The 25,878-nt window shown below is 44.3% G+C and overlaps 1 protein-coding gene across 1 annotated transcript in view; it reads left to right on the top strand.

The window, feature by feature from the left end:
* MRPL39 (mitochondrial ribosomal protein L39) overlaps window positions 1-25,878 on the top strand; it is a 171,805-nt gene that overhangs the window by 121,380 nt on the left and 24,547 nt on the right. The window contains exon 7 of the mRNA XM_073617072.1: window positions 7,914-7,979. Coding sequence (XP_073473173.1) covers window positions 7,914-7,979 — 66 coding nt within the window. The remainder of the gene's footprint in view (window positions 1-7,913; window positions 7,980-25,878) is intronic.

The following is a 25,878-nucleotide window of genomic DNA, read 5'->3' as shown; positions in this document are numbered from 1 at the left end:
GCCTGGATCTTCCTGCGTGCCACCCTTAGTTAGGATAAAATGGTAGTGACACCGCGGCTCGTTAGGCGGCAGCTGTCGGAGGCCACAAATGCTGTAGGCAGATACACCGGCTTTGTCTCTGAAAATAAACCATAGGAGAGCAAGCTTGTATTCCTGTACAGCTTGTCACAAGTTATGAATCATTGGGATAATCTAGATGAAATCTATCCTCTCTGCTTTCTGCCTTTATAACGATCACCTTAACTGATGTTTCGCCTTTCTGGTGGGGGCTGATCCACAAATGCTGAGACAAAACTGAAGTGGTTCTCTCCTAACCCCCATCAAATTCCTAGCTGCATCTTAAAGATCCACAAATGCTAATACACAACAGAAGTGGCTACCTCCTATTCCAGAACCTGTGAATCGGACACTCAGGAGTATTGTGTTGTCCAGTTGCCGGTCAGACTGTTCTTTTTTGCAGTAAAGAAGTAAAAACATAAGCTGGCCTTATACCTGTAGAATTTTGTTCGAAAATTGTCATTTTCATAACGTTCGATTATCTAAGAGTTAAAGCGGACCTTCAGAATGGCAAAGATGTTTTTATTACAAATTATGTGAGCAGACTGCAGTTCCTCTTTAAAGAAGAACCGCAGTCAGGGTAACCTAATCAAAAAAAAAACAAAAAGCCTTAGTATGAAGATTAATCATTGTACAAAAAAATAGTTTCTTTATTTCTCTTATCTTAGGTATTGTGAGTGGCCATTTCTAGTGAGGGCTTATGAAGCTCAAGCTGCAGTCTTCCTGGAAAAATGTTGACTGGTCCGCCTCACCTGGCTAGTACATCTCACGCATGCGCGGCAATGGGCTCCTGACTGCGCATGTGCAGTAGAAAATCTGTGCCTATTCCGACATGGACAGCTTACTATAACAGCGGCGGCGAGCTTCCGCTGTGGCTGCTATAGTAAAATGTACACGCAGGCCTTGAAGCGCGTGCGCATGAAGAGCTCGGCCGCGCCTGTGCAATAAAGACAGAGCTTTCAGGCTTTTGTTTGCTATGGCAGCGGAAGTTCGCTGCAGCTGCAAACTGAACTCTCCAAATCAAACCTATAAAGGCAATCCTTCTTTCTCTGGCTGAAATTCTTTCCTCTCTGTGGGAAAGCACATTGACTCCTGCAGTCTCCTCCTCCATCTCCAGCCACACCCAGCCCCCTCCAACCCTGCAGCCATCCTCGGCTTTCCAGTCACTCCCCCCAGCCCTGCTCCACTCTCCCCAGCCCCTCCTCTGCCAGCAAACTCTCACAAGAGTGAGAAGAAAAAACAAAAAAGAGCACTGCTGGGAGATCTGACGGGTAAAGCTTGTAGGAGGAGTTTTCATTCTCCTCTGACTATCCTATGAAGCTGCATGACCCCTGATCCTCTGTCGGGACAGTGCTAATTGGTCCTGTGCTGATCACATGCACCTTCCCAAAAAACAAACCAAAAAAAAAAAAAACGCTCTATACAATATACACCAAACTGAGCATGTGCAGAGTGCCCCCAAGGCTCTGTACTATCAGGAGATGGATTGGGGACAGTAAAAGAAGGTGATGATCAGAGATGACCGGATCAAACAGCCTTTTTACACAATACAGAGGATTAACCCTTTAGGTTCCACAGTGAGTATAAAAAGAAAGCTTTACTTCATATACAGACTGTTTTTACTGTTCTGGGTTTAGTAACACTTTAAGGGAGACAAATTGCCAATCAGCTTTGACCAGAGCGAGCAAAAAAAAAAAAAAAATCAAAATTCATAGATGAAAACATATTGTTGAGTGGAATAGGCATGAACAAAGTTCCAATTATTTATTTCGCTCCCAGCCGAGAAAGCAGAAAGCTCATTGACATGGTACCTCAACATAAAGTCATTTAAAATTAGTCGAGTCTATGAAGGGACTTTTGAATGGTCAGACAAGCGATTTTTATACTTTCCGATCCAAATGTACAAACAAAATTCTAGGTATTCTGGTATAAGACCAGCATTAGGGGCAACTTAGGAAGCTTTCCATGGTAATGCCTGTAGTTTAATAATGGGTTGTACAAAAAGTTAATATGGGTGTCATGGTCAATTGCCCACAATTTTTTTTGCCATATATTGGTAGGGGGATGAAGGAGCAGGGAGTGTCAGGGGGATGAAGGAGCGGGAAGTGTCAGATAGGGGGATGTAGGAGCGAGGAGTGTCAGATAGGGGGATGTAGGAGCGAGGAGTGTCAGATAGGGGGATGTAGGAGCGGGAAGGGTCAGATAGGGGGATGTAGGAGCGGGAAGGGTCAGATAGGGGTATGTAGGAGCGGGGAGGGGTCAGATAGGGGTATGTAGGAGCGGGGAGGGGTCAGATAGGGGGATGTAGGAGCGGGGAGGTACAGATAGGGAGATGAAGGAGCGGGGAGGGTCAGATAGGGGGATGAAGGAGCGGGGAGGTACAGATAGGGAGATGAAGGAGCGGGGAGTGTCAGATAGGGGGGCGAAGGAGCGGGGAGTGTCAGATAGGGGGATGAAGGAGCGGGGAGTGTCAGATAGGGGGATGAAAGAGCGGGGAGTGTCAGATAGGGGTTTGAAGGATTAGGGAGCATCAGATAGGGGGATGAAGGAGTGTCAGATAGGGGGACGAAGGAGCGGGGAGTGCCAAATAGGGGGATGTAGGAGCGGGGAGTGTCAGATAGGGGGATGAAGAAGCGGGGAGTGCCAAATAGGGGGATGTAGGAGCGGGGAGTGTCAGATAGGGGGATGTAGGAGCAAGGAGTGTCAGATAGGGGGATGTAGGAGCAAGGAGTGTCAGATAGGGGTATGTAGGAGCGGGAAGGGTCAGATAGGGGTATGTAGGAGCGGGAAGGGTCAGATAGGGGTATGTAGGAGCGGGGAGGGGTCAGATAGGGGGATGTAGGAGCGGGGAGGGTCAGATAGGGGGATGTAGGAGCGGGGAGGGTCAGATAGGGGGATGTAGGAGCGGGGAGGGTCAGATAGGGGGATGTAGGAGCAGGGAGTGTCAGGGGGATGTAGGAGCGGGAAGGGTCAGATAGGGGTATGTAGGAGCGGGAAGGGTCAGATAGGGGTATGTAGGAGCGGGGAGGGGTCAGATAGGGGGATGTAGGAGCGGGGAGGGTCAGATAGGGGGATGAAGGAGTGGGGAGGTACAGATAGGGAGATGAAGGAGCGGGGAGGGTCAGATAGGGGGATGAAGGAGCGGGGAGGTACAGATAGGGGGGCGAAGGAGCGGGGAGTGTCAGATAGGGGGGCGAAGGAGCGGGGAGTGTCAGATAGGGGGATGTAGGAGCGGGGAGGGTCAGATAGGGGGATGAAGGAGCGGGGAGGTACAGATAGGGAGATGAAGGAGCGGGGAGGGTCAGATAGGGGGATGAAGGAGCGGGGAGTGTCAGATAGGGGGGCGAAGGAGCGGGGAGTGTCAGATAGGGGGATGAAGGAGCGGGGAGTGTCAGATAGGGGGATGAAAGAGCGGGGAGTGTCAGATAGGGGTTTGAAGGATTAGGGAGCATCAGATAGGGGGATGAAGGAGTGTCAGATAGGGGGACGAAGGAGCGGGGAGTGCCAAATAGGGGGATGTAGGAGCGGGGAGTGTCAGATAGGAGGATGTAGGAGCGGGGAGTGTCAGATAGGGGGATGAAGAAGCGGGGAGTGCCAAATAGGGGGATGTAGGAGCGGGGAGTGTCAGATAGGAGGATGTAGGAGCGGGGAGTGTCAGATAGGAGGATGTAGGAGCGGGGAGTGTCAGATAGGGGGATGAAGAAGCGGGGAGTGTCAGATAGGGGGATGTAGGAGCGGGGGAGTGTCAGATAGGGGGATGAAGGAGCAGGGAGTGTTAGATGGGGGATGAAGGAGCAGGGAGTGCCAGGTAGGGGGATGACGGAGCGGGGGAGTGTCAGATAGGGGGATGAAGGAGTGGGGAGTGCCAAATAGGGGGATGTAGGAGCGGGGAGTGTCAGATAGGAGGATGTAGGAGCGGGGAGTGTCAGATAGGGGGATGAAGAAGCGGGGAGTGCCAGATAGGGGGATGTAGGAGCGGGGGAGTGTCGGATAGGGGGATGAAGGAGTGGGGAGTGTCAGATAGGGCGGCGAAGGAGCGGGGAGAGTGAGATAGAGGGACGTAGGAGCGGGGAGTGTTAGATAGGGGGATGAAGGAGCGGGGAGTGTCAGATAGGAGGATGTACGAGCGGGTAGTGTCAGATAGGGGGATGAAGAAGCGGGGAGTGCCAGATAGGGGGATGTAGGAGCGGGGAGTGTCGGATAGGGGGATGAAGGAGCAGGGAGTGTTAGATAGGGGGATGAAGGAGCAGGGAGTGTCAGGTAGGGGGATGACGGAGCGAGGGAGTGTCGGATAGGGGGATGAAGGAGCAGGGAGCGTCAGATAGGGGGATGAAGGAGCGGGGAGGGTCAGATAGGGGGAGGAAGGAGCGGGGAGGGTCAGATAGGGGGACGAAGGAGCGGGGAGTGTCAGGAGGATGAAGGAGCAGGGAGTGCCAGATAGGAGGATGTAGGAGCGGGGAGTGTCAGGTAGGGGGATGTAGGAGCAGGGAGTGTCAGATAGGGGTATGTAGAAGCAGGGAGTGTCAGATAGGGGGATGTAGGAGCAAGGAGTGTCAGATAGGGGGATGTAGGAGCAAGGAGTGTCAGATAGGAGGATGAAGGAGCAGGGAGTGCCAGATGGGGGGATGAAGTAGCGGGGAGTGTCAGGGGGGTGTAGAAGTGGGGAGTGTCAGATAGGGGGATGTAATAGCGGGGAGTGTCAGATAGGGGGATGTAGAAGTAGGGAGTGTCAGATAGGGGGATGTAGAAGTGGGGAGTGTCAGATATGGGGATGAAGGAGCGGGGGAGTTTTGGATAGGGGGGATGAAGGAGCAGGGAGTGTCAGATAGAGGGATGTAGGAGAGGGAAGTGTCAGGTAGGGGGATGTAGAAGCGGGGGAGTGTTGGATAGGGGAATAGGACCTTAAAGAGGAACTGCAGTCTGCTCACATAATTTGTAATAAAAACATCTTTGGCATTCTGAAGCTTTCCTCCAACCACTTTGCATATTATTTTATATATACTGTGATTCTGTACTTACCAAATATGCCACAGAAATCTCCCCCCACTGAGTCTGGCTGCAATCATTTTAACTGTGGGCAGCTGAAGCTGTTCCCCCTGGATTTACACAGACATACAGAGGCACACCTCCAGCTCTGTAGCCCTGCAGCTCTCATTGGCCCTCTTATTACTCATCCCCCCTCCTTTCCTGGCAAACTCTCATGAGAGAGAGAGCTGTGCATGATGTCATAAGCCTAGGCTTTTTACCAGACAGGAAGTGGGCTGTATAAGGTATTTACTGGCAGAAAATAAAATGTTTTACCATCCAAAGTTAAAACAACAAAGGCAGAAGATGTAATAGATGGAAAGATGAAAAAATGACTGAAGGTCCACTTTAACTAAAGCCCTTGTGATGAAGTCATAGGGAAGAAATAAAAAGAAAATATCCTTAAAGGGGATCTGTAAGTGTAAAGACTTGGGTACACACATAACTGGACACATTTCAGTCCATGTGTACCCAAGTCTAATGACTGCCTTCTATTGAACAGTCCTGCTGGAAAACCAGCATTCAATCAGCCACTGCAGCCGATGGATGCGGTAATCTGTTCTGATGGGTGAACAAAAAAAAAAAAAAACTTTCAACACCTCCTCCTCCAACCCCTTCCAAAAGATAAGACACTAAAGCAGGGTTCCTTCTTATCTCTTGGAAGATTTTGGAGGAGGAGGTGTTGAAAGTTTCAATTTATTGTGCCCAGAGTCCTGCTTTAAGCAATCTGCCCTGTAGTTAGTTGATATAAATTGGAGTAAAGCATTGATTCTTTGTAGGTCCGCATACATTTATACATATAAGTTGACAACCTGAGAGAACACCTGTTCTATGGTGCAAGTAACACTCATACATCCTTTAACAGATGTTCAGAGGTACTAATTGGCAACAAATTATTGCAGCATTTTTTTGTATTTTTCACGGACAAACCAACAATGAATTCCCCTTGAACACGGCTGATTAGGTACAAGTTAAAGTGCAGATGGATACTGATGATGGTAAAAAAAAAAAAAGAAACACGTTCCCACAAACAACTTTTTTTTTTTTTTTTTGCATTGATAATACTGACCATGTGGCCAGTGAATCTTCACACTTCTCCGGAATCCGGCAGATGTAAACAGCTGCTAAGATTATTTCTGCTTCACATCTTTAATCTTGTAAGCACAAAACATTATAGCGGGGGGCCAGCTGGAAAAACAGGAGCATTCCGAGCAGATGTTATACTTTATATTAGCTTACGGCATGTGTGCTACCTTTTATCCGCTAATGTGTGTTTGTACGCAAGCGTAGCTGTATAGTTCATAATCAAAGAGAAATACATTAAAAGGGTTGTGTGGGCAAAATATGAAAGCACTCTCAGCGGATTACTAAAGTTTAAAGGGTAAGCACACTTTTATTAAAAAACATCCTATCCACCCTCCTATTAATAATTGGAGTCAACAGCTTAGCACAGTGTTTAAAGCTAAACTCCAAACTGTTATGTACACAGATGAAGTACAGATTTGGGAGCTCTTTGCTGCCAAATGATTTTATAAATCTGTACTTTCATTTCTGAGATTTGCACCTCTCTGCCACACATTACCGCCAAGTGGATGGGACTACTTACAGTTAAGTAATACAGATGTGCCTCCATTCCACCCCCAGCCTTATGATTGGAGCAGCATCAGACTGATGAAGTGCTCCCTCTGCTCTGTCCTCCTATCAGCATGTTTATTGCCAGCACACTTAGTAGGCTTCCAGTCCTCCCCCTTCCTTCTCTTAGTCTGTCAAAAGCTGTGCCGCGCTACTGTATACAAAAATGATCTCCTTTTGAATATATATATATATATATATATATATATAAACCTATGTAGGTAACCACTAACAAGAAGTGTGAAACATTATGAAATACATTCACCAACAAATGTCCTTATAATAAAACAAAAACCACAAATGAGTCCTCTGCAGACTCCTTTAAATGCAGTATATTAGGTATTTTAGGCAAATTCCACCACCGTGCGCAAAAGTGCACTCTCTGCTCAAACCTCCATCAGGTGTGTTCTCACCTCAATACTTTGATCTTGCATATTACTGCTCGGTCAAAACTTGCTTGTGTCCCTTACTAAAGACTATAATTAATCATCCTCGATGTGCTGAATGGCAGTTTTCTTCAACTCTGTACTCTCTTTCTCATTTTATAGGTGCTCAATAGCACCACATATACCCAGCCTTTTTGCGAGTATAGAGATGCTGTGAAATTACCCCCCTGAGGAAGTCGCCTGCCCTGTGACGAAACGCACAGGGGCATCTACTTTAAGGCAATCAAACATGGCTTGATTTTCTCTTGTTCAGCCTTAACAGGTTGGTATAAGGAATCTCCGCTGAAAGCTATCATTTTCAGGCAGCCACAGCATCCAAGGCTGCCTGAATAGTGACTGCTAAGATATGATGCGGTCATTCTTTACCTGATAAATTTCCATCTAAGTCAGTGTTTACGTCGACTTTTGTAAAGCGAGGAGATGCTTAAAATCCATCCACCTCTTGCATTTTGGCCAGTTTAGTAGGAATTGACTGAAATTTGAACTGTCTTTGGGGTCCCTAAGCATGACAGCTTCCTAGCATTGCTTTGTGCTATGCCAGTGTGGGCGATCGGTGCCTATTCTTCTCAGCATAGGATTAGGAAGCTTTATTTTGTGCAGAATGTGTAACAATCATGTTTTAAATGACATACATAAAGATGTGTATTGAGATTATTTTGAGTCTTTTTTATTATTTTGATTTGTTTTTTCCTGTTGGCTCCTATAAATATCGCTAGTGGCCCAAAAATTCTAATGAGACATTTGATTTTCCAGGTACAAACTAATGTGTCTGGAGGAGAAGGCAGCTGAGCATCCTGAAGGAAAAGTAACTCTACACAGGTCAGTGGTTATTTCATTTAGAGAAACATTGCTGTTTTTGTGCACTGGCAAAGGGAATCATGTCATACTGTAATTAGGAAATGGGGTATATTAGGTGTCATTGTTGATTAGCTGATTAGCCAAAACATATTTTCAACCCCTAATGCCCACTGTCTGTAGATTAATGTTCCCCAACACTGACATCCTCCTTTTCACAGCTAGCAGCTGACTCTATGCATGGCTTCTTGGCAGCGAGCTTTTAAACCTCTATTCAGCCGCTAGCGGGGGTTAAAAGCGCCCCGCTATTGGCCGAAAAGCGCCTCTAAAACGACGGTAAAGCGCCGCTAAAACTAACGGCGCTTTACTGTCGATGCCCCCGCGCTGTTATTGTGAAAGTGCCCTTAGGGGTATCAGAGTGAACGGGGCTGAATATAAATGCACACCACATTTTTCAGATATTTATTTGTAAAAAAAATTTGAAATCCATTTATCATTTTCCTTCCACTTCACAATGATGTGCCACTTTATGTTGGTCCATCACAAAAAATCCCAATAAAATACATTTACGTTTTTGGTTGTAACATGACAAAATGTGGAAAATTTCAAGGGGTATGAATACTTTTTAAAGGCACTGTAGTTTTGACATGCAGACTGGAAGCTTCCTTTGCATAATAACCCAGATGGCAGTGTGTCATTCTACATGCTGTCATTGCTACATTTGGCCTCATCATCTAGCCTTTAATAACCTCCGTTTCCTTAGACCGACATCCTGCTTTTCACAGCTAGCAGCTAACACTATGCATGACTGCTACCTGTCACTCTGCGCTGTCACTGACAGCTGCTGTCTCCACTAACAGGCTGGAAGCTTTCTGTGCATAATAAGCTTTCATCCTGCAGATGGCAGTGCGTCAGTCTGTTTAGTACTCCAATTGTCAGATACAATTACAGTAAACCATTTTTTAAAAATAATATATAAATGGATCATGGTTTTTACTAATCAAGTTACCATATGCATGCTGATGCTGCTAAATTTGACCTCATGGCTTCAATAACCTCTGGTTATGGAAGGATTAATGTGCGTTTATTATCAGTTTAGTGATGAGAAGCACTTACACTTGGACAGACTATAGATGAGTCGGCCCCCCTCCTGCTGAGCTATTGTATTCTGAGAGCGGGGAGGCTTCCATGCCGTCAGAATACACTGATCAGCTCTGACAGCTATAGCCGGCAGCACTGATTAAGCAGGTAAAATCAGAGTGGTTGTAGGCCTGAGTGCACACAGCTGAAGATCAGTCTTGACACTTGGCAAAAGAATATTTGCCCTGTGGAGATTGCTCCTTTTTTTTTTTCTATGGTGATAACATGACAGAACTATGAGATCCAGTGTGTGACTTTATAATGGTGGAGAGTTGCCATATTGGATGCATTTAACCAGATAGAGCTATTATAACCCTTTGCGTATGTTACAACCATTATAGCTTAGTGGTGATTTGGATCAGGTAAGCATTTCGTGAGCACACCCGGGGGGGGGGCACTTTTGCTGTTGGGAAAAGTGGATTTTTTTATTATTTTTACAAACCTTTTTGACATACATAGAAATACACTCTAATATGGATCGATGTCTTGCAAGCTACCAATGAAGAGTGTCCAAAGAATGTTTTAAACGTAAGACAACCAATCCACAGCCGCTAAGCATATTCACGCTCCCATAATCTGTGTCAAAAATATTAAAAATAAACAAATGCAGCGCTATGGTATATATCGCTCACTCAGGTGAAAAAATATAAGCAGCTCCCTATGTTTTTTATTTATATTTGTGCGTATTTCACTTTGAGTTGCAGCTGGTGTGGAGTGTTAAAAACAGCACAGTTTTTTTCTTTAACATTTAGAAAAAATATATATATAATTGCCGTGGGCAATGCGCGAGTGAATGTTGGAGCAACTTGAATTCCCAAACAAAGAATATAAATGATAAAAAATATATAAATCAAATACTTGTCAAGCAAGTGCACAGTGAAAGAAATATAAAAATATTGAAGTATTTGACAAGTAGACTTGCTGAAATGAATAATTGATATTTTGATGTTTACTTCAATATTTGTATATTTCTTCATGCACAACTATCTCTACGGTTTACGTAGAATAGTCAGAAAAGAGAAAATATCCAGTGGGCGGCAATTGTGTGGAGGAAAATGCCTTGTTGATGTCAGAGTTCAGATGAGATTGGGCAGACTGGTTTGAGATGATAGGCAACAGTAACTCGAATAAGCACTTGTTACAACCAAGGTATGCAGAATACCATCTCTGAACGCTTAACACGTCGAACCTTGAAGCAGATGGACTACAGCAGCTGAAGACCACACTGGGTGCCACTCCTGTCAGCTAAGAACAGGAAACTGAGTCTACAATTTGCTCACACTCACCAAAATTGGACAATAGACGTTCGGAAAAACGTTGCCTGGTCTCGATTTTCAGCTGCGACATTCAGATGATGGGGTCAGAATTTGGCGTAAATAACACAATCGCATGGATCCATCTTGCCTTATTTCAATGGTTCAGACTGGTGGTGGTTTAATGGTGTGGGGGATATTTTCTTGGCACATTTTGGGCCCCTTAGTACCAATTGAGCATTGTTGAAAATGCCACGGCCTATCTGAGTATTGTTGCTGACCATGTCCATCCCTTTATGACTACAATATACCCATCTTCTGATGGCTCCTTCCAGCAGGATAATGCACTATGTCACAAAGCTCCAATCATCTCACCACTGGTTTCTTGAACATGACAATGACGTCACTGTACTCCAATGGCCTCCACAGTCACCAGATCTCAATCCAATAGAGCATGTTTCGATTGTGGTGGAATGGGAGATTCGTATCATGGATGTGCAGCTGAAAAATCTGCAGCAACTGAGTGATGTTATCATGTCACTATGGACCAAAATTTCTGAGGAATGTTTCCATCAGAGATTCTTCTATGTCATGAAGAATTTAGGCAGTTCTGAAGGCAAAAGGGGGTCAAACCCAGTACAAGCAAGGTGTACCTAATAATAAAGTGGCCGGTGAGTGTATATGGACATATTTGGGCGATTGCACAAAATGGGGCTCGCATTTGATTTCTGCAGTTTTTGGAACTTATTTATTATGTTATTTACATTATTGAAGCATATTAAAGAGGAAGCAAATCCTGATGGGTTTTACTTCCTCTTTTGTTCCCTGCAAATTATGTGCCACTTACGGTCACGGCACGCTACTAAAGAAAGGGCACGATCGTGCCCTTTCTTCAGTGCGCATGCGCCAATGACGTCGGCACAAGGGTTTATGGCAAAAATCTCCTAAACCGCGCAGGTCTATAGGTTTACTTGTAGGGAAAAGTGGTATGTAAGGGTTTACAACCACTTTAAGTTTTTTTTTTTTTTTTTTTCTCGAAGAGCTGCACAGTATATATTACACAGAATATTTTCTACCCGCTAGCCCTCCCCCGCAGGTACAATAATAGTAGATTGATTTGTCACTCAGGGATGGAGGGAAGATATGGAAGTTCTTGATCTGTTTTTAAACCTTATGTGCTTTTCAGCTGAACTAAGCTTACTGCTGTGTTGATTTTCCTACTGTTACAACAGAGTTTGACAGTGGATTAAAAACAAAAAAAATAAAAATCTGTTTGTGTTAAATTTTCAATCATTTTTAGTTTTCTGTTGTGACCACAAAAAGGCATCTAAAAAAAAATAAGTATTGATTTCTAACTGAAAACACACTATTAGGAAAAAGACAACATAGAAACCTATCAAAAACCAAATAACAATGACTTCAGAGTGCATCAATATGAGATGTTTTTTTCTTTCCACGTTTTGATGGGATGAAAACCATTTTGCACTTATCCATGTTTTTATGAGTTACATCAGTGTATTATAGGCTGGTAGAGCTGTGTTTGGGCCATTTGTAACTGCCCCCAAATGTTTCAAATATTGTTTTCTGTTTAACCCCTTCAGCCGTCGTAACGCAAATATGCGGCCTTCAGCTTGAAGGGGTTGTACCGGAGTGATGCATTTAGCTGCAGGCATCACCCTGGTACCATTTTTTTAAGAGCAGATGGCCGGCTTTCATATGATAACAACCTGACGCGGCTAAACAGCCACTCGGATATTCTAAACAGCCACTCGGCTGTTCTCCCAAGCAGCAGGAGGGGACGACCCCCTCCCGCCTCCTTCTGCGGGTCGCCCGGGCTCTCCCGTCCCAACGAGAGGCCCAATTGACCAGCCGGCACGTCCACCGGCTAGCCGGAGACCCAAACAAAGCTTCGACCGGGTCTCAGATCTAGTAACCCGGAAGCAATGTCATGACATAACTTTCGGTTTACTGCAGACTTAAAGTGTTACTAAACCTAGTGATATGAAAATAGTTATTTTGCCCCCCCCACACAGTGCCCACAGCTTATAAATCTGCTGAGAGTTCAGGTAGGAGATTTCCACTACAGCCTGTATACACGCCCACATGTGTGATGTCAATATCAATGTGACAGACCTAGCCGGGAAAGAGACTTTTGGAGGGGACTGTATGCAAGCCTCTTGCCGATCGGGGGCCCTTGCATTTGGGGGAACGGTGCTCTTTGTGAGCTGTATGCCTGGGGACCCTGGATTTGCCATATTGGAATAGTGGCTGATTCATAATGCTGGGACAGATACTGTTAGGAGAGGCTGATGTAAATTCCAACACCTGTCTGTCTATTGTCTGCTGAAATGTGTATTGTAAATAAGTCTACTATTGGATCTAAGAGTCATTAGATCCCCATTGTTATTTGTGTTAATTAACTCTGCTGTTGTGTGAAGAAGAGTCTATGTTGATTGTGCTAATGTTGATTGGATTTTCTGAACTACAAGAAGGCCAGTCTGGCCTAACGGTCATGTCTGAGTCATCTAGGCTGTCTAAAGGGATTAGTTAATTAGATCATGTTAATTAGGTTAATTAGGTTACAGGTGTATTGTTAGAGTAATACGAGCCAGAGGTATGCACCTCTTCTTTTAGTGTATAAAAGAGCATGTATATTGCAATAAAGACAGAGTCCTGTTTGAACTTACATACAGCCTGCCTGGTGTTTGTTCTGAGCTATCACAACTGGGTTCGAACGGCACAGAGCTGTAGTTCTAATCCCGGAGCATTGGATGACCGAGCCATCAGACGTTGCACTCTGATTCAATAGCTGCAGAGGAGTGTCGGGAGAGTGGAACTGAGCAAGCAAGGGGCCCGTTACATTGGTTGGCAGCGGTGGGATTTGCTCTCCAGTTACTGGGACACTCCAAACCAGCCTGCAGGAGAACCACGCTGAAAGACTTACTCGAGAGCCGTGGAGGAAATGGTGGGATCGTGCTTCCTTGCTGTGAGCACATCCAAACCATCACCTGGATCCAAGGTAGCAGGATAGCAGGAGAGGAGAAATACCAGCCACCATGGATGAGGAATTCAGGAGGAGGTTGCGAGAGGAGATACAGCACAGAGGACCAGTATCAGAGCAGGCCCTGCTAGGATGGTATGATTCTGTCCGCTGTGAGCTCTGGAAGGAAGCGCTAGCCCATGAGCAGCGACACCAGGGAAAAGTTCTCCCCTCCGTCCATGTGAGGTACTGGTCGCAGTATGAAGTGCGAATGCTGTTTTTGGGGGAACAGCCGAACCAGAAGTGGACAGCCGAGTTAAGCAGGCTGATCCGGGCAGAAATGCGGTTGGACGAGAGCTACAGAGCCCTCCAGTGGTATGTAGCCCAAGTGTGCCCATGGACAGCGGATGACAGCCCCACGGAAGGCTTTGACTGCGATGGCCTGGGATTGTTATACTGGAGGCTGTCCAGGGACCCTGACTTTGGAAGTGATCGGGAGGGGCGTTTGGAGGAAATAATGGAGCACAGAGAGCGGAGACTGAATGTCTCAGAAGTGCACTGGGCACTGGAAGATTTGGAGTTTCTGGCCGTTCAGGAATGGGAGTTGGAGATCGCCTACAAACAGCTGTTAAAGGGTGGTGCTCCCTTTGCCTGGGACTATCAGGAAATACCAGTTGACAACTCTGAAATCCTGGCTGAAGAGTTGACAATGTGGCAGAGTAACAGTGTGCTTTGCCAACCTGGCCCCGCAGCTATGGAGGCGGAGGTCTTATGGCAGATGCAGCAAGTGCTGACTGACCTTGATGAACCTGTTTCTGCATTGGATGATCTTGGATAGAGGAATGTGCCTGTCCAGCAGAATGCCAGAAAATCGGCAGTGGAAAATCTGAAGATTGCCGTCCCCAAACCTGAAGTGCTGACAACAGGGCAGAGCTCTGCTAACCTCTGCCCAGCACTGATAGCATCTTCTGGGTTCCACGGAGAGGAGATGGTAACCTTTATCCCCAGACACCAGTTGCAGAGACAGGGGATTTGATAGACTTTTCTGCTGAGGAAGAACAACCTGGTGAGCCTCCAGCAGAAGAAGAGCTGTTATTAGGGCCAAACTTTACTGTGCTCTGCCCAGCACTGATAGCATTTTCTTGGTTCCACGAAGAGGAAATGGTAAACCTTTATCCCCAGACACCAGTTGCAGAGACAGGGGATTTGATAGACTTTTCTGCTGAGGAAGAACAACCTGGTGAGCCTCCAGCAGAAGAAGAGCTGTTATTAGGGCCAAACTTCACTATGCTCTGCCCAGCACCAACAGAAGTATCTGTGAAGTCACAAGGAACTTCCCCAGCTGAAGCGCTGTCAACCGGACAGAGGGTCCAAGATCTCTGCCCTACACCTGCGGCGGTTCCGGAGGCTCAGGGTGAGAAGGAGGTGGTCACGTCCCAGCAGCAGATCAGGATACAGGGGGAGAAGGGAGAGGAGGTGTTCGTCATCCCTCCCCAACAGTTAGCCGGAGCAGATGGTGTGGGGTTTCCAGCAGAAGGGCTGGCAACAGGGCCGAGTACTGCTGGACTCTGCCCTCAACTAACAGAGGATGGATGTCCTATGAAGGTGGATGGGACTTCAGTCTCCACCTGTATACCCCAGGGATTCTGGGCAGTCGGCCCAGATCCCCAACAGCATGACAGAGTGAGCCCAGACACCCTGTCTTCTCTCCAGCGGCAGAAAGGACTCCAGGGAGAAGGGCCAGTCCAGGCCTCTCCCCAGCAGCAGATATGTTCTCTGAGAGAGGCAGAGGTTGGCTGGGTGAGTAATACTTTGTTTGGAACAATTTGTTTGGGGTACTGTGTGGGTACAGGCATTAGAGGACTGGACTTACTGACTAACTTCGGAGTCAACCCGTCTGGGGTCTCCTCCTGTGTTAGTCTCCTGCCGAAAGGGGAGAAATGTGACAGACCTAGCTGGGAAAGAGACTTTTGGAGGGGACTGTATGCAAGCCTCTTGCCGATCGATCGGGGGCCCTTGCATTTGGGGGAACGGTGCTCTTTGTGAGCTGTATGCCTGGGGACCCTGGATTTGCCATATTGGAATAGTGGCTGATTCATAATGCTGGGACAGATACTGTTAGGAGAGGCTGATGTAAATTCCAACACCTGTCTGTCTATTGTCTGCTGAAAATGTGTATTGTAAATAAGTCTACTACGGGATCTAAGAGTCATTAGATCCCCATTGTTATTTGTGTTAATTAACTCTGCTATTGTGTGAAGAAGAGTCTATGTTGATTGTGCTAATGTTGATTGGATTTTCTGAACTACAAGACGGCCAGTCTGGCCTAACGGTCATGTCTGAGTCATCTAGGCTGTCTAAAGGGATTAGTTAATTAGATCATGTTAATTAGGTTAATTAGGTTACAGCTGTATTGTTAGAGTAATATGAGCAGGAGGTCTGCACCTACACTTTGAGTGTATAAAAGCCTGTATTTTCCAATAAAAGATATTAATGGTTGAACTTACATACAGCCTGCCTGGTGTTTGTTCTGAGCTATCACAATTGGACTAGAACGGTACAGAGCTGTAGTTCTAATCCCGGAGCATTGGATGACCGAGCAATCAGATGGTGTGATCTGCAGTCTGATTCAATAGCTGCAGAGGAGTGTCGGGAGAGTGGAACCGAGCGAGCAAAGGGGCTCGTTACACACGCCCACATGTGTGATGTCAATATCATGTGACCTGACTATCTCTGAGAACAAGTACATGTTCTCTCCAGCATAAAAGACACAACTGAGCATGTGCAGGTTGGCTACCCTGCCTGTGTTATCTGGCCTTCCCCAGATAGGCCGTGCAGGGAGGGGGGGGATCTATGCAGACAGGATCAAAGAGCCTTTGTACATAGTGCAGATGATTAACCCCTTAAAGCGTTTATTAACCCCCCTCCCCAAAAAGTGGATCCTGCTCATTTAAAGCATGTTTGTTTGACACAGTGCTTGTTCTGTGTCATTTGGCCCTCCGTAACACATAAAAACCTGGCGGATCCTGCTCCAACTCCCAGATGGTTCCAGAGGGAGGTAACGTAGGGGGAGCAGGGGAATTCCCCGTGATCCGAACGTGGACATAGCAGATGCCCCAGTTGAAACGCGTCGGGACAGCATTCTTTCGCTTCCCACATTGCTTTTATTCTTATCCAGTGATCACTTTTTTATTCTGCATTGAATTGCAAGATTTTTTTATGTATTAAACCATTTTTGGTTGACCTGCACCATATTGAGCCTATTTTTCTATTTTATTCCACGTTCGGATCACGGTGAATTCCCCTGTTCCCCCTACATTACCTCCCTCTGGATCCATTTGGGAGTTGGTCCCATTGCCACTCTAACGCATGGTCTGGAGACGCACAGTTGGAGTCACGAGACCACCACATCTAGTGTGAACATCAGGCTGCCGGTTCTGATGCACGATGCAGAGTCACAGGATAACTACATCTAGTGTAAACACCAGGAACTGAGGTGTTGTGAGCTCGTTTGACCCACTGCCATACGGTATGTGTGCCCATCACATCCGGTAAGAGTACCCAACCTTTCATTTTGAACACCTTTCAAGTGTATTTTGGCCTTCGATCGATTCATCTGGATTTATGTCCAGGTTTCATCTGGAAGTTACTCCTCTTCATTGCACTTGCTTTTGTTCGGACACTCATGTTTATTATTTGTCATATATATTTTTTATAATAGTATTCACCCATTCTAACCTGTGTTTATTATTTGTTTTGTTTTTTAAATTTAAAAAAATTGTTCATATGTTACAGTGCGTTCATATGTGTGTTCACATGTTATAGTGTGTTCATTTTTTTTCTTTTCACTTGTCATCAGTGATGTGCTCCACTAGTCCTTGCGTTGTGTTCTAGTATAATTCGTGTGACACAGTGGGCTCACTTTTTTTCTTCTTTCCACATATCACCACGTGTAGGTGAGTTCTAGATGTTTATACATATCTAGTCACAGCATTTAGCGCTGCACTAATTTTTGTATCCAATTCTGTAGACTTTGAGTGCTAGCAGCTATTCATTTCAGTTCATCCCATTTTGGTTTAGCGCAGTTTTTTCTCCCTCTTGCACATCTCTAAACTGGTAACCTGTAGAAATTTTTGAAGCATCGCCTATGGAGATTTTTAAGTACTGTAGTTTGTCGCCATTCCACAAGCATGCGCAATTTTAAAGCATGACATGTTTGGTATCTATTCGGCGTAACATTATCTTTCACATTATACAAATTAAAGTGTATTTCTCTCCAAAAAAATTGCATTTAAAAGACCGCTGCGCAAATACAGTGTGACATAAAATATTGCAACAACCGCCATTTTATTCTCTAAGGTCTCTTTGCACTCGCCAGAGAACAATAATCAAAACGCCTCAATACATGCCTGGATCAGTTGTTTCTTTTGCAGACATATGCCACAGGTTTGAAACAACAAAAAGTGTAGCGCTAAACAGTATCATAAATGACAATAAATTGGTAGGTATACAGTGAAGGGGATCACCTATGCAAAGACCTATTCATGGGTAGGAAGTCCTGATATAGACGTTATAATCTAAAGGTAACAATAGTTAGTCCTTAAGTAAACATATTGTAAACAGGTAAATCCAATGTCCCAAAGAGGCAAATCAGTTCACTACCACCGGGAGAAAAAAAGGCTTACCAGATGTGGTGGACCCGACAGGGCATACGCCGAATTGGGTCAGATAAGACTTGGGTGGTAAGTGGCTGTGGGTGTCTGTGATGTTGCGGATTGCTGGATTCCTCCAACTAGTACCCGGGTCCTGGAAGGTGTGAGGAGTCCCAAGAATGTAGATGATTCTGTGGATCCTAGGGGGGGGATGAGGTGTTCCGTGGATGTATCCCTCAAACCAGCATTCATGGGTTAGGTGATGGTGTTATCCATAGTGAGCACCTTTAATCAGTGTAAGATGAGTAGATTCTCTTAGCAAATCTCTCCTGGATCTCAATGCTGATGATGATGCCGAGATTGTAAATACAGCAAACACTGAACACAAACGCTGTTGCAAGTTGCGTCACAAGGACACAACAAACAGAACCATCATCAACGTTGCTCCTATCACATTGCCACAGGTTTCTCAACAGTTGTAGCAATATTCATTCCAAAAAACTACATCTTTCAATGATCTTAAATCCTCATAGAAAACAATCGTCCATCATTATGCAACATTCCTTTATTTTTCTTTAAAAACATGTATCAAATATGCACTCACATGGCATGGTGCCTTTAGACCGGTGCTGAGTCTATCCAGCGTCCCGAGTAAAGCCTATGCTCGCCGTTCCATTTCCAGGAGCCGGCGTGCGGTGCAAGCCTCGGTTTTGTGCGGGTTAGGGGCAGGATGTGATGTTGGCATTACTAGCCTCTACGCGTTTCGCATCACTCATGCATTATCATCAGGAAGCCCCATGAGCTGTTTATACCAAACAATCGCTTACTGAAAAAAATAATAAAAGAAAAAACCCTCAATATTACATAAACATGAATCTCATACCAATATCATGTGCAAACTGACATACATGTGCAAAGAAGATCATCAACATAAAATGTCCATGAACAATGAGAAGACAGTCCAACTTCACTTAAATAAATTCCACATTAAAGCGGAGCTCCACCCCAAAATGGAAGCTCCGCTTGTTTGCACCCTCCACTGCCACATTTAGCACTTTTTTGGGAGAACGGGTACCTGTTTTTTTTCAGGTACCCACTCCCACTTCCCAGTCAGATTGCCGCAGCAATCTACAAGGAAGTTTGGCCCATCCCTTCCAGCTTTCTGGGACACACACAGGTCCCAGAAGCAGGACCATCCACAAAGTGCAGCGTGACTCGTACATGCGCAATAGGAAACCGGAGGATTCACTGCTGGTTTCCCTTACCTAACATGCTCGGTTCCTGCACCCGAAGACGATTGAAGAATCGGCTTGGGTGCAGACATCGCTGGATCCCTGGACAGGCAAGTATCTTTATATTAAAAATCAGCAGCTGCAGTATTTTTTTTTAATTGTGACTGTAGATAAAACAGTGCTCCAGTGTTCAAGAGTACTTTCCCACAGCAAAGCCTCTTATGGATAAATATGATTTCAAATCATAGAAATCACATGCGCTCTATCAGAGAATTTTTTTTGATAAAAGTTAAATGCACTTACATTAGGTAGAAAATTACAAGTGGTGTATAAATATCCACATAGCACAGCCGCGTATCCAGCAAGTGCGTGATGACATCAGAAATCGTGCTCTACCCGATGCGTTTCCCCATAATAGCCGTCTTTTTAGAACGGAGGCTGATCTGGGACATCAGTGTTAGATGTACTAGCGGATTTATATGCACTAATAAATCAAAGCCAAACTCCAGCTAATACTTTTTATGCAGTTCCAGCAACATTTTCTTTCCTTTTGGAATAAAGATTTTACATAAATAAAAGCTGATCATTGAAAACACCCCTGCCAGTGTTGAATGGTTTGTCTCATCCCTCTAACTGGTATCTGCAGGGCAGCTTGTTCTGTTGAAAAACAACAGATGTAGTGGCCATATCGCCAGTTGAGAAGAAAACGAATGCAGCCATCACATCCAAGAATTGGTAAAGCTGCAGCATAATAAATGTGGTATAAAAATAGCAAAGAAAATGCAGCGCTGTGCAATAATAGCCTTAATGATAAAAAAGTACTATTACAATATCATCAATTCTAAAAAAGAGAATTGAATATAAAATATGGTACAAAGAAAATTAGTAAATCAAGCAAGTCCACAGTGAAAGAAATCCTTCCATCCTTGCAATACCATCAATACTAAGTATACAAAAAGAGAAATGAATATAAAATATGGTGCTACGAAAATTGGTTAATCAAGCAAGTTCACAATGAAAATCAAGCAAGTTCACAGTGAAAAAAATCCTTCCATTGAATAAAATGTGTCCAAAAAAGCAATGTTCTCAGTAATCTTCAAATCCTCAGATATTAAAGTGCATACGTGCAATAATACTCCATAAAGTGACTCTTGTGAAGAAAAATCCTGTTCAATAAGAAGGTGACTTTGCACATGTGTTCCCCCGTGTGACTGCGCTCACCTCAAGCAGTGTGACCGCACAACTAAGTTTGGTCCACATTAGCTGTTGAACCACTCCTGGGCTCTGAGTTAAGAAGTTTTCTGCAGGATCCCACGGTTACATCCACAGAGGATATCCTCAATGTTAAAATAAGAAAGAGGCTGGATAGTGTATTATAGTTTGTTTGTAAGTTTAATTAAAAAAAGAACATCAGGGTACTCACATTTTAATGGTGCTTTCTGCGCACCAAACTATACAAAGCATCAAGTAGCAAAAAAACGCTTCCAGGTAGCTTCAAATCCTATATATGCCAGTAGTCTGCTCAAACAAGCATGAAACTATCTCCTCCCCCGTCCAGGCCCCTCCTCTACATGTGACGACACAGGGCTAATCAGGTGTCTTCCTCAGGGGGATCCCTGCCTTGATTTATTTTTATATCTGGACTGTATTTTTTCTGGTGGGAACAGAAGACCTTTAGCACATTTGTTATCCTTCAGTTTTCTTCAACACGTTGACGTAGTGCCAGGTTTCAGTTGTGTTTAAAGCAAACCTGTGCTTTGCCTATGCAAGTCAAAGCAAACGGTTTGCTTCATTGCCTCCTTCTGCACTGGTGATGGCATCCATTGGTAACAGGCTGATTGTAGCATAGCATGGCTATATGCTATCAGTTAGTCCCCTTTTCTGTTAGTTAGCCTCCTCCTTGGAGGAATGTGCGGAAAACGGGCAGCATTACAGAGTTTTATGGCTTGCTGTAGACTGTGGCACCCCCAGATGCAGTGACTGCTCAGCTGATTACTGCTTTTACTTGTAAACAAAGAGCCAGCAAAGAGTGAGGCTTCCAACCTCACTTTCCCTGCTAAGCTGTGACTAAGGATATTATTCAGTGCAGAGCCCGGCAGACGATGCAAAAAGAAAGCAATGATTGGTTGTACTGTCACTGTCTGTGCAGGTCCATGCTGATAAATATCTGAATGGGACTGGGGTCCCATAGCAGTCGCATAGGCTGCTATGGTGGTAGTTCCACCACTGCCCTGTCCACTGTGCTTGGCTATCAGCAGCAACTGGTTGACCTGTCACAGAGTTTGCAGGTCCATACTGACAAAGGTCTGAATGGGTTCGGAGTACCATAGCAGTCGCGTAGGCTGCTATGGCAGTAGTTTCACCACTGAAGTACAGTAGTTAGAGATGAACAGCCAGTAACCTGAAGTCATCCACTTGTGGAAATAGTTATTTGCTGCAGGGTGAATGCAGGGTAAATACGCTTATGCATTTCGGCTGTAAGGCTTTAGTCATAGCTATGACTAAGTCCTTACGGCCGAAATGCGTAAGCGTATCTATCCAGTATTCACCGTGTAGCAAATATTTTTGCAACTGGATGACATAAGGTTTCCGGCTGTTCATCTCTGACTACTGTATCTAAGTGTGAGTGGAATACACTTTAAGCATGAGCATCGAGGCCTCAACTTCCTGTGGGGGCCCTGTACAAAGTAGTGCTTTTTTCTGTTGTAGGTAGTTCTACCACTGCCCCCGACCACTGTGTTTAGCTATCAGATGGAAGGAAAGGAAAAGTTGCAGTTGCAGCTTCACAGTACTGCAAACTCTCCCTTTTCCCTTGTGTGACAGTGCTAGATTGATAGGCAAGCACCAGCATTGTAACATGAGGTAAGGAGTCCCATGCTCTCCCAAGACATTCTGGGTATTTTCTTTGTTCTTGGCAGCTGAATGGCTGGTGGAGCAAAGGTAAAGTGAGTATACTGCTAGGGAAGAGGGTATGTACCCTTTTTGTCCACAGTCCCCATATTAACGTTCCTTCGGTTGATTCCCTGTGCTGTGGATATCTAAATAAATAGTTCTGTTGCAGAACTATAAGTCAGCACCCATGCCACCGACTCAATGACAGGCACTGTATTTGACAGCGGTCTTGCCAGATGAACCAATCCTGATCATGTGATCACTGGTATTGAAAGGCATCGTATGGCAAAAGAACCTAAGATGTTAAAGTGGCATTAAACGATATGATATCCTCCTTTTAAAAAGAAAATTCCTACACATCCACTAGTTAATGGACCTGCAATCTATTTTTAATTAAATCTAACTCAACACATCTCTTGATGTGTTTTTCTGCCTCCTCCTAATATTCTCCATGAGATCCAAAGCCTCTCCTTTCCCTCTCACTTCCATTTTTGTGAAACGAGTAGAGCATGTTAGTTATGGTTATGTGCACTGCTCTATGCACACTACACATCCAATAGTGCCTAGTCCATTTGGGGATTGAGAAAGAGAGGGTGGTTACACTCCTACTTATGGTGGGACCATGGACAACAATTGTAGCTGTGGAAAGGTTTGGGAAATTATTGCGCCTAACCAATCATATGTAAAGCTACTAACGCTAGAACAAACAAAGTCAAAGAAAAATGCAAAAACGCAGTGTAGCACTGAGAACCATCAAAAATCCAACATACTATACAGTGCATTAAAGATGTGTAAACATGAAATACTAATGTATACAAGAAAAATAATACTGTATACCAGAAATCAATAATAATGAAGTCCAGTGACTGAAACAGTGAAAACGTGAACTCACCACTATAGTGATCTCATTTGAGCCAATGTCCACAAATGTGAAGGACTTAGCATCCACTCTTGAGATGACACTTTGAATAGTGGAATAGAGTGTGACTAGTCGTTGAGATGCCAGAAATAGTATATCTTCCACCAAGAAAGTATAGATGTATACTCTTACCAGACGGAGTGGACTCACATGCTGGCGGCAGTGAGTCAATCGAGCTTGTATCGGCCAAAGCCTGGGACTCCAATATTGCACAAGGCTTGATGGAACTAGAACCCGGTTTGGGATCGATCCAGAAGTAGGTAGTAAGTAGGCAGGTGTTCTCACCCGGACCAATGTAAGCTGATGAAAAACAAAAAGGGGGATTTATTGTAAAAAGTACATACATCAAATCATAGATGTGTACAAAAATGTGATCGCAAGGGTTAAAAGCAATGTGGGGAGCAGTAAAATTCAGGCCCGATGCTTTTTGTCCCAATGGACTTCAAATGGGGCAATTGCAGGTAGGCTTTAGCGATTGTTTGTTTCATGGCTGTAGTGACCTGCAGTAAGAGTTTGAACTGATTTTTGGAGAGAGTTGTCGGTTTTAAATTCAAAAGTGCTATCAAAGGATAAGGAAAGTTGGAGTCTTCAAATAATGTTGAAATCATGTGGACTATATCTTTCCAAAATCTTTTGACAATTGCGCAAGTCCACCAGATATAAAGATGTGATCCAGGCTCAGTACAGCTTTGAAAGCAAGATGAGGTGTAATTGGGGGCAAACCTCGCAACTCTGGTAGGGGCTAAGTGTAAGTAGTTAGTTTCTAAACCAGTTATATTTGGAGAGGAAGATTTTGTAGTAATCCAAATCTTGTCCCATACCGCTGTTTCTAACGAAAATCCAAGATCTGACTCCCACTTAGCTACATATGAGGGTGGACTAGAATCAGGTTTAGATATGAGTTGGGCGTAAAGATTTGAAATAAGTCCTTTTGCATGGGGGGTCATGTTTACATATTTTCTCGAAATATGATAATTTAACAAGTGCAAGTCCTATGTGAATATTGGGCATAATTTTTTTTTTTTTTTATCTGGAGATATCGGAAAACTTCTGAGTTTGGAAGTCCATGACTTTTACATGAATCAGGAAACGTTTTAAAGGAATTAGAGGATATAAGATCATATAGTTGGGTTAATTTAGAGGGGGTCCATGCTTTAAATGATTTAGGAAATTTCCAAGCAGGGTAAAAAAAATATATTTTTTTAAACCAGAGTTTAGTGTCACTAAGTGTAAAGAAAATAGCTGTTAAAGTGGAAAATACCCTTTGAAAACCTAATAGGCAGTATGTTATAGTGGCAAATACAGAGTGTTCGAATAGTTTAAGAACATTGTAAACATCAGATAAAATAGGGAAAACATGGTAGACATTTTGAGTTGAGCTTCACATTGATCATGCTTTAAAATGTTGTCTCTTATTTGCCATAAGCAGTATACAGAACAAATAAGGAGAGAAACAACAAATAAAGGGAGATGCACCGAGATGATACAGTGGGCCCATGTGCCCCAGGCTTTTTGGGCATTGGTGTAAGATTCCCTATCAGAGGACAGCTGGGTTTCATAAGTGTAATGGGTTTGGATCAGTTGTATCGTTTTCTCCATTGACTGAGGTGTGGTAGACTTCCACAACCTGGTGATCGAAAGCCATGCCGCCGGGAGTCTGTGGGTGACTACTGTACGCAGTGGCGGGGATGTTTTCTATACAGAGGTTGAATAGGGCTAGGCTTGGGTGAGGGAGGAGTTGGGGACTGGACAACGAGTCTAAAGGTTTCCTTCCGAAATTCTTGTAGCAGTGGGAATTCTCATAGGGTGTGGATTTGAGAACCTTCCAGCTCGCAACCTCTCCAGGAAAGAGGAGACAGTTGGGATTTGAATGTGGAAATTTTCGAAGGGGTCAGATACCACAGTTGGGTTATTTTTTTTAGTTAGATCCCAAAGGGATGTATAGCCTGAGGCTCCATATGTTGCCTTCAGTGCGCGTTGCCTCTGAGAGGGGGTATATTGCAGGCCCAAGTCGCATTCCCACTTGGTAATGGAAAGGGACTTCTCAAATGTTTACTTTTCCTGCAGGAGATTGTAAAAGAGTTAAATGCCTTTTTTGTTGGGAGATAGTTTTGTGGTAAAGCCATGCCGGATAGGGAATCGCCCACCTAAGGTGGGGGTGTCTGGGGAAGGCAATGGCTGATTTGCATGCATTGAAACAGCTCTGTTGGAGCTAATATTAGATCCCTTTTTAGTCAAGAAAAGGGTTTTAGTTTCTCATTGTCCTATATAAGTCGTTAATGTATCTTAGGGAGGCTAAAAGATTGTGTGAAAGGCCTACATTAGGTATCATCAAAAAAATCATAAAAGTGGTAGGGGGATGTTGAGTGGGATCGTGGGGGTTTGTTTCCAGTGGTGGTCCAGAAACCTCCACCAGGTAGTTGTGGCAGCGCTAATGGTCGGAGAGTAAAAATATGTGGGGGTTTTTTTTTTCATATTTTTGTCCTTTTGTCAGCTCTTGATGAAAAAAAAAATATATATATATACATAAAACAATGTTCCAAGCAAAAGCGTACAGTTACATACAGAACATACAGTTCTTGGTAAAACATTTTTAGATAGCCAGATTTATGAACAAAGGTTGAGCAGCCCTATGGATGTGATCAAATAGATAAATAAAATATAATTGTCAACCGCTCAATAGTGTTTCTTTTTCTCAATAATAATTAATTATCAAACATATACTCCAAAAACATGTAAATATGTAGCAACAAACAAACAATCCCAAGAAATAGTAATGTCTCCTTCACTGTGCATGTGCTTGGTTGCCATGTATTGGCATGCTGGGATTGATAATGTCATCTATTTAAGCAAGC

The sequence above is a fragment of the Aquarana catesbeiana genome, linkage group LG02 (assembly GCF_042186555.1).
Source record: "Aquarana catesbeiana isolate 2022-GZ linkage group LG02, ASM4218655v1, whole genome shotgun sequence".
Classification (NCBI taxonomy): Eukaryota; Metazoa; Chordata; class Amphibia; order Anura; family Ranidae; genus Aquarana; species Aquarana catesbeiana.
The sequence above is the reverse complement of the archived record's forward strand: the minus strand, read 5'-3'. Positions and strand labels throughout refer to the sequence as shown.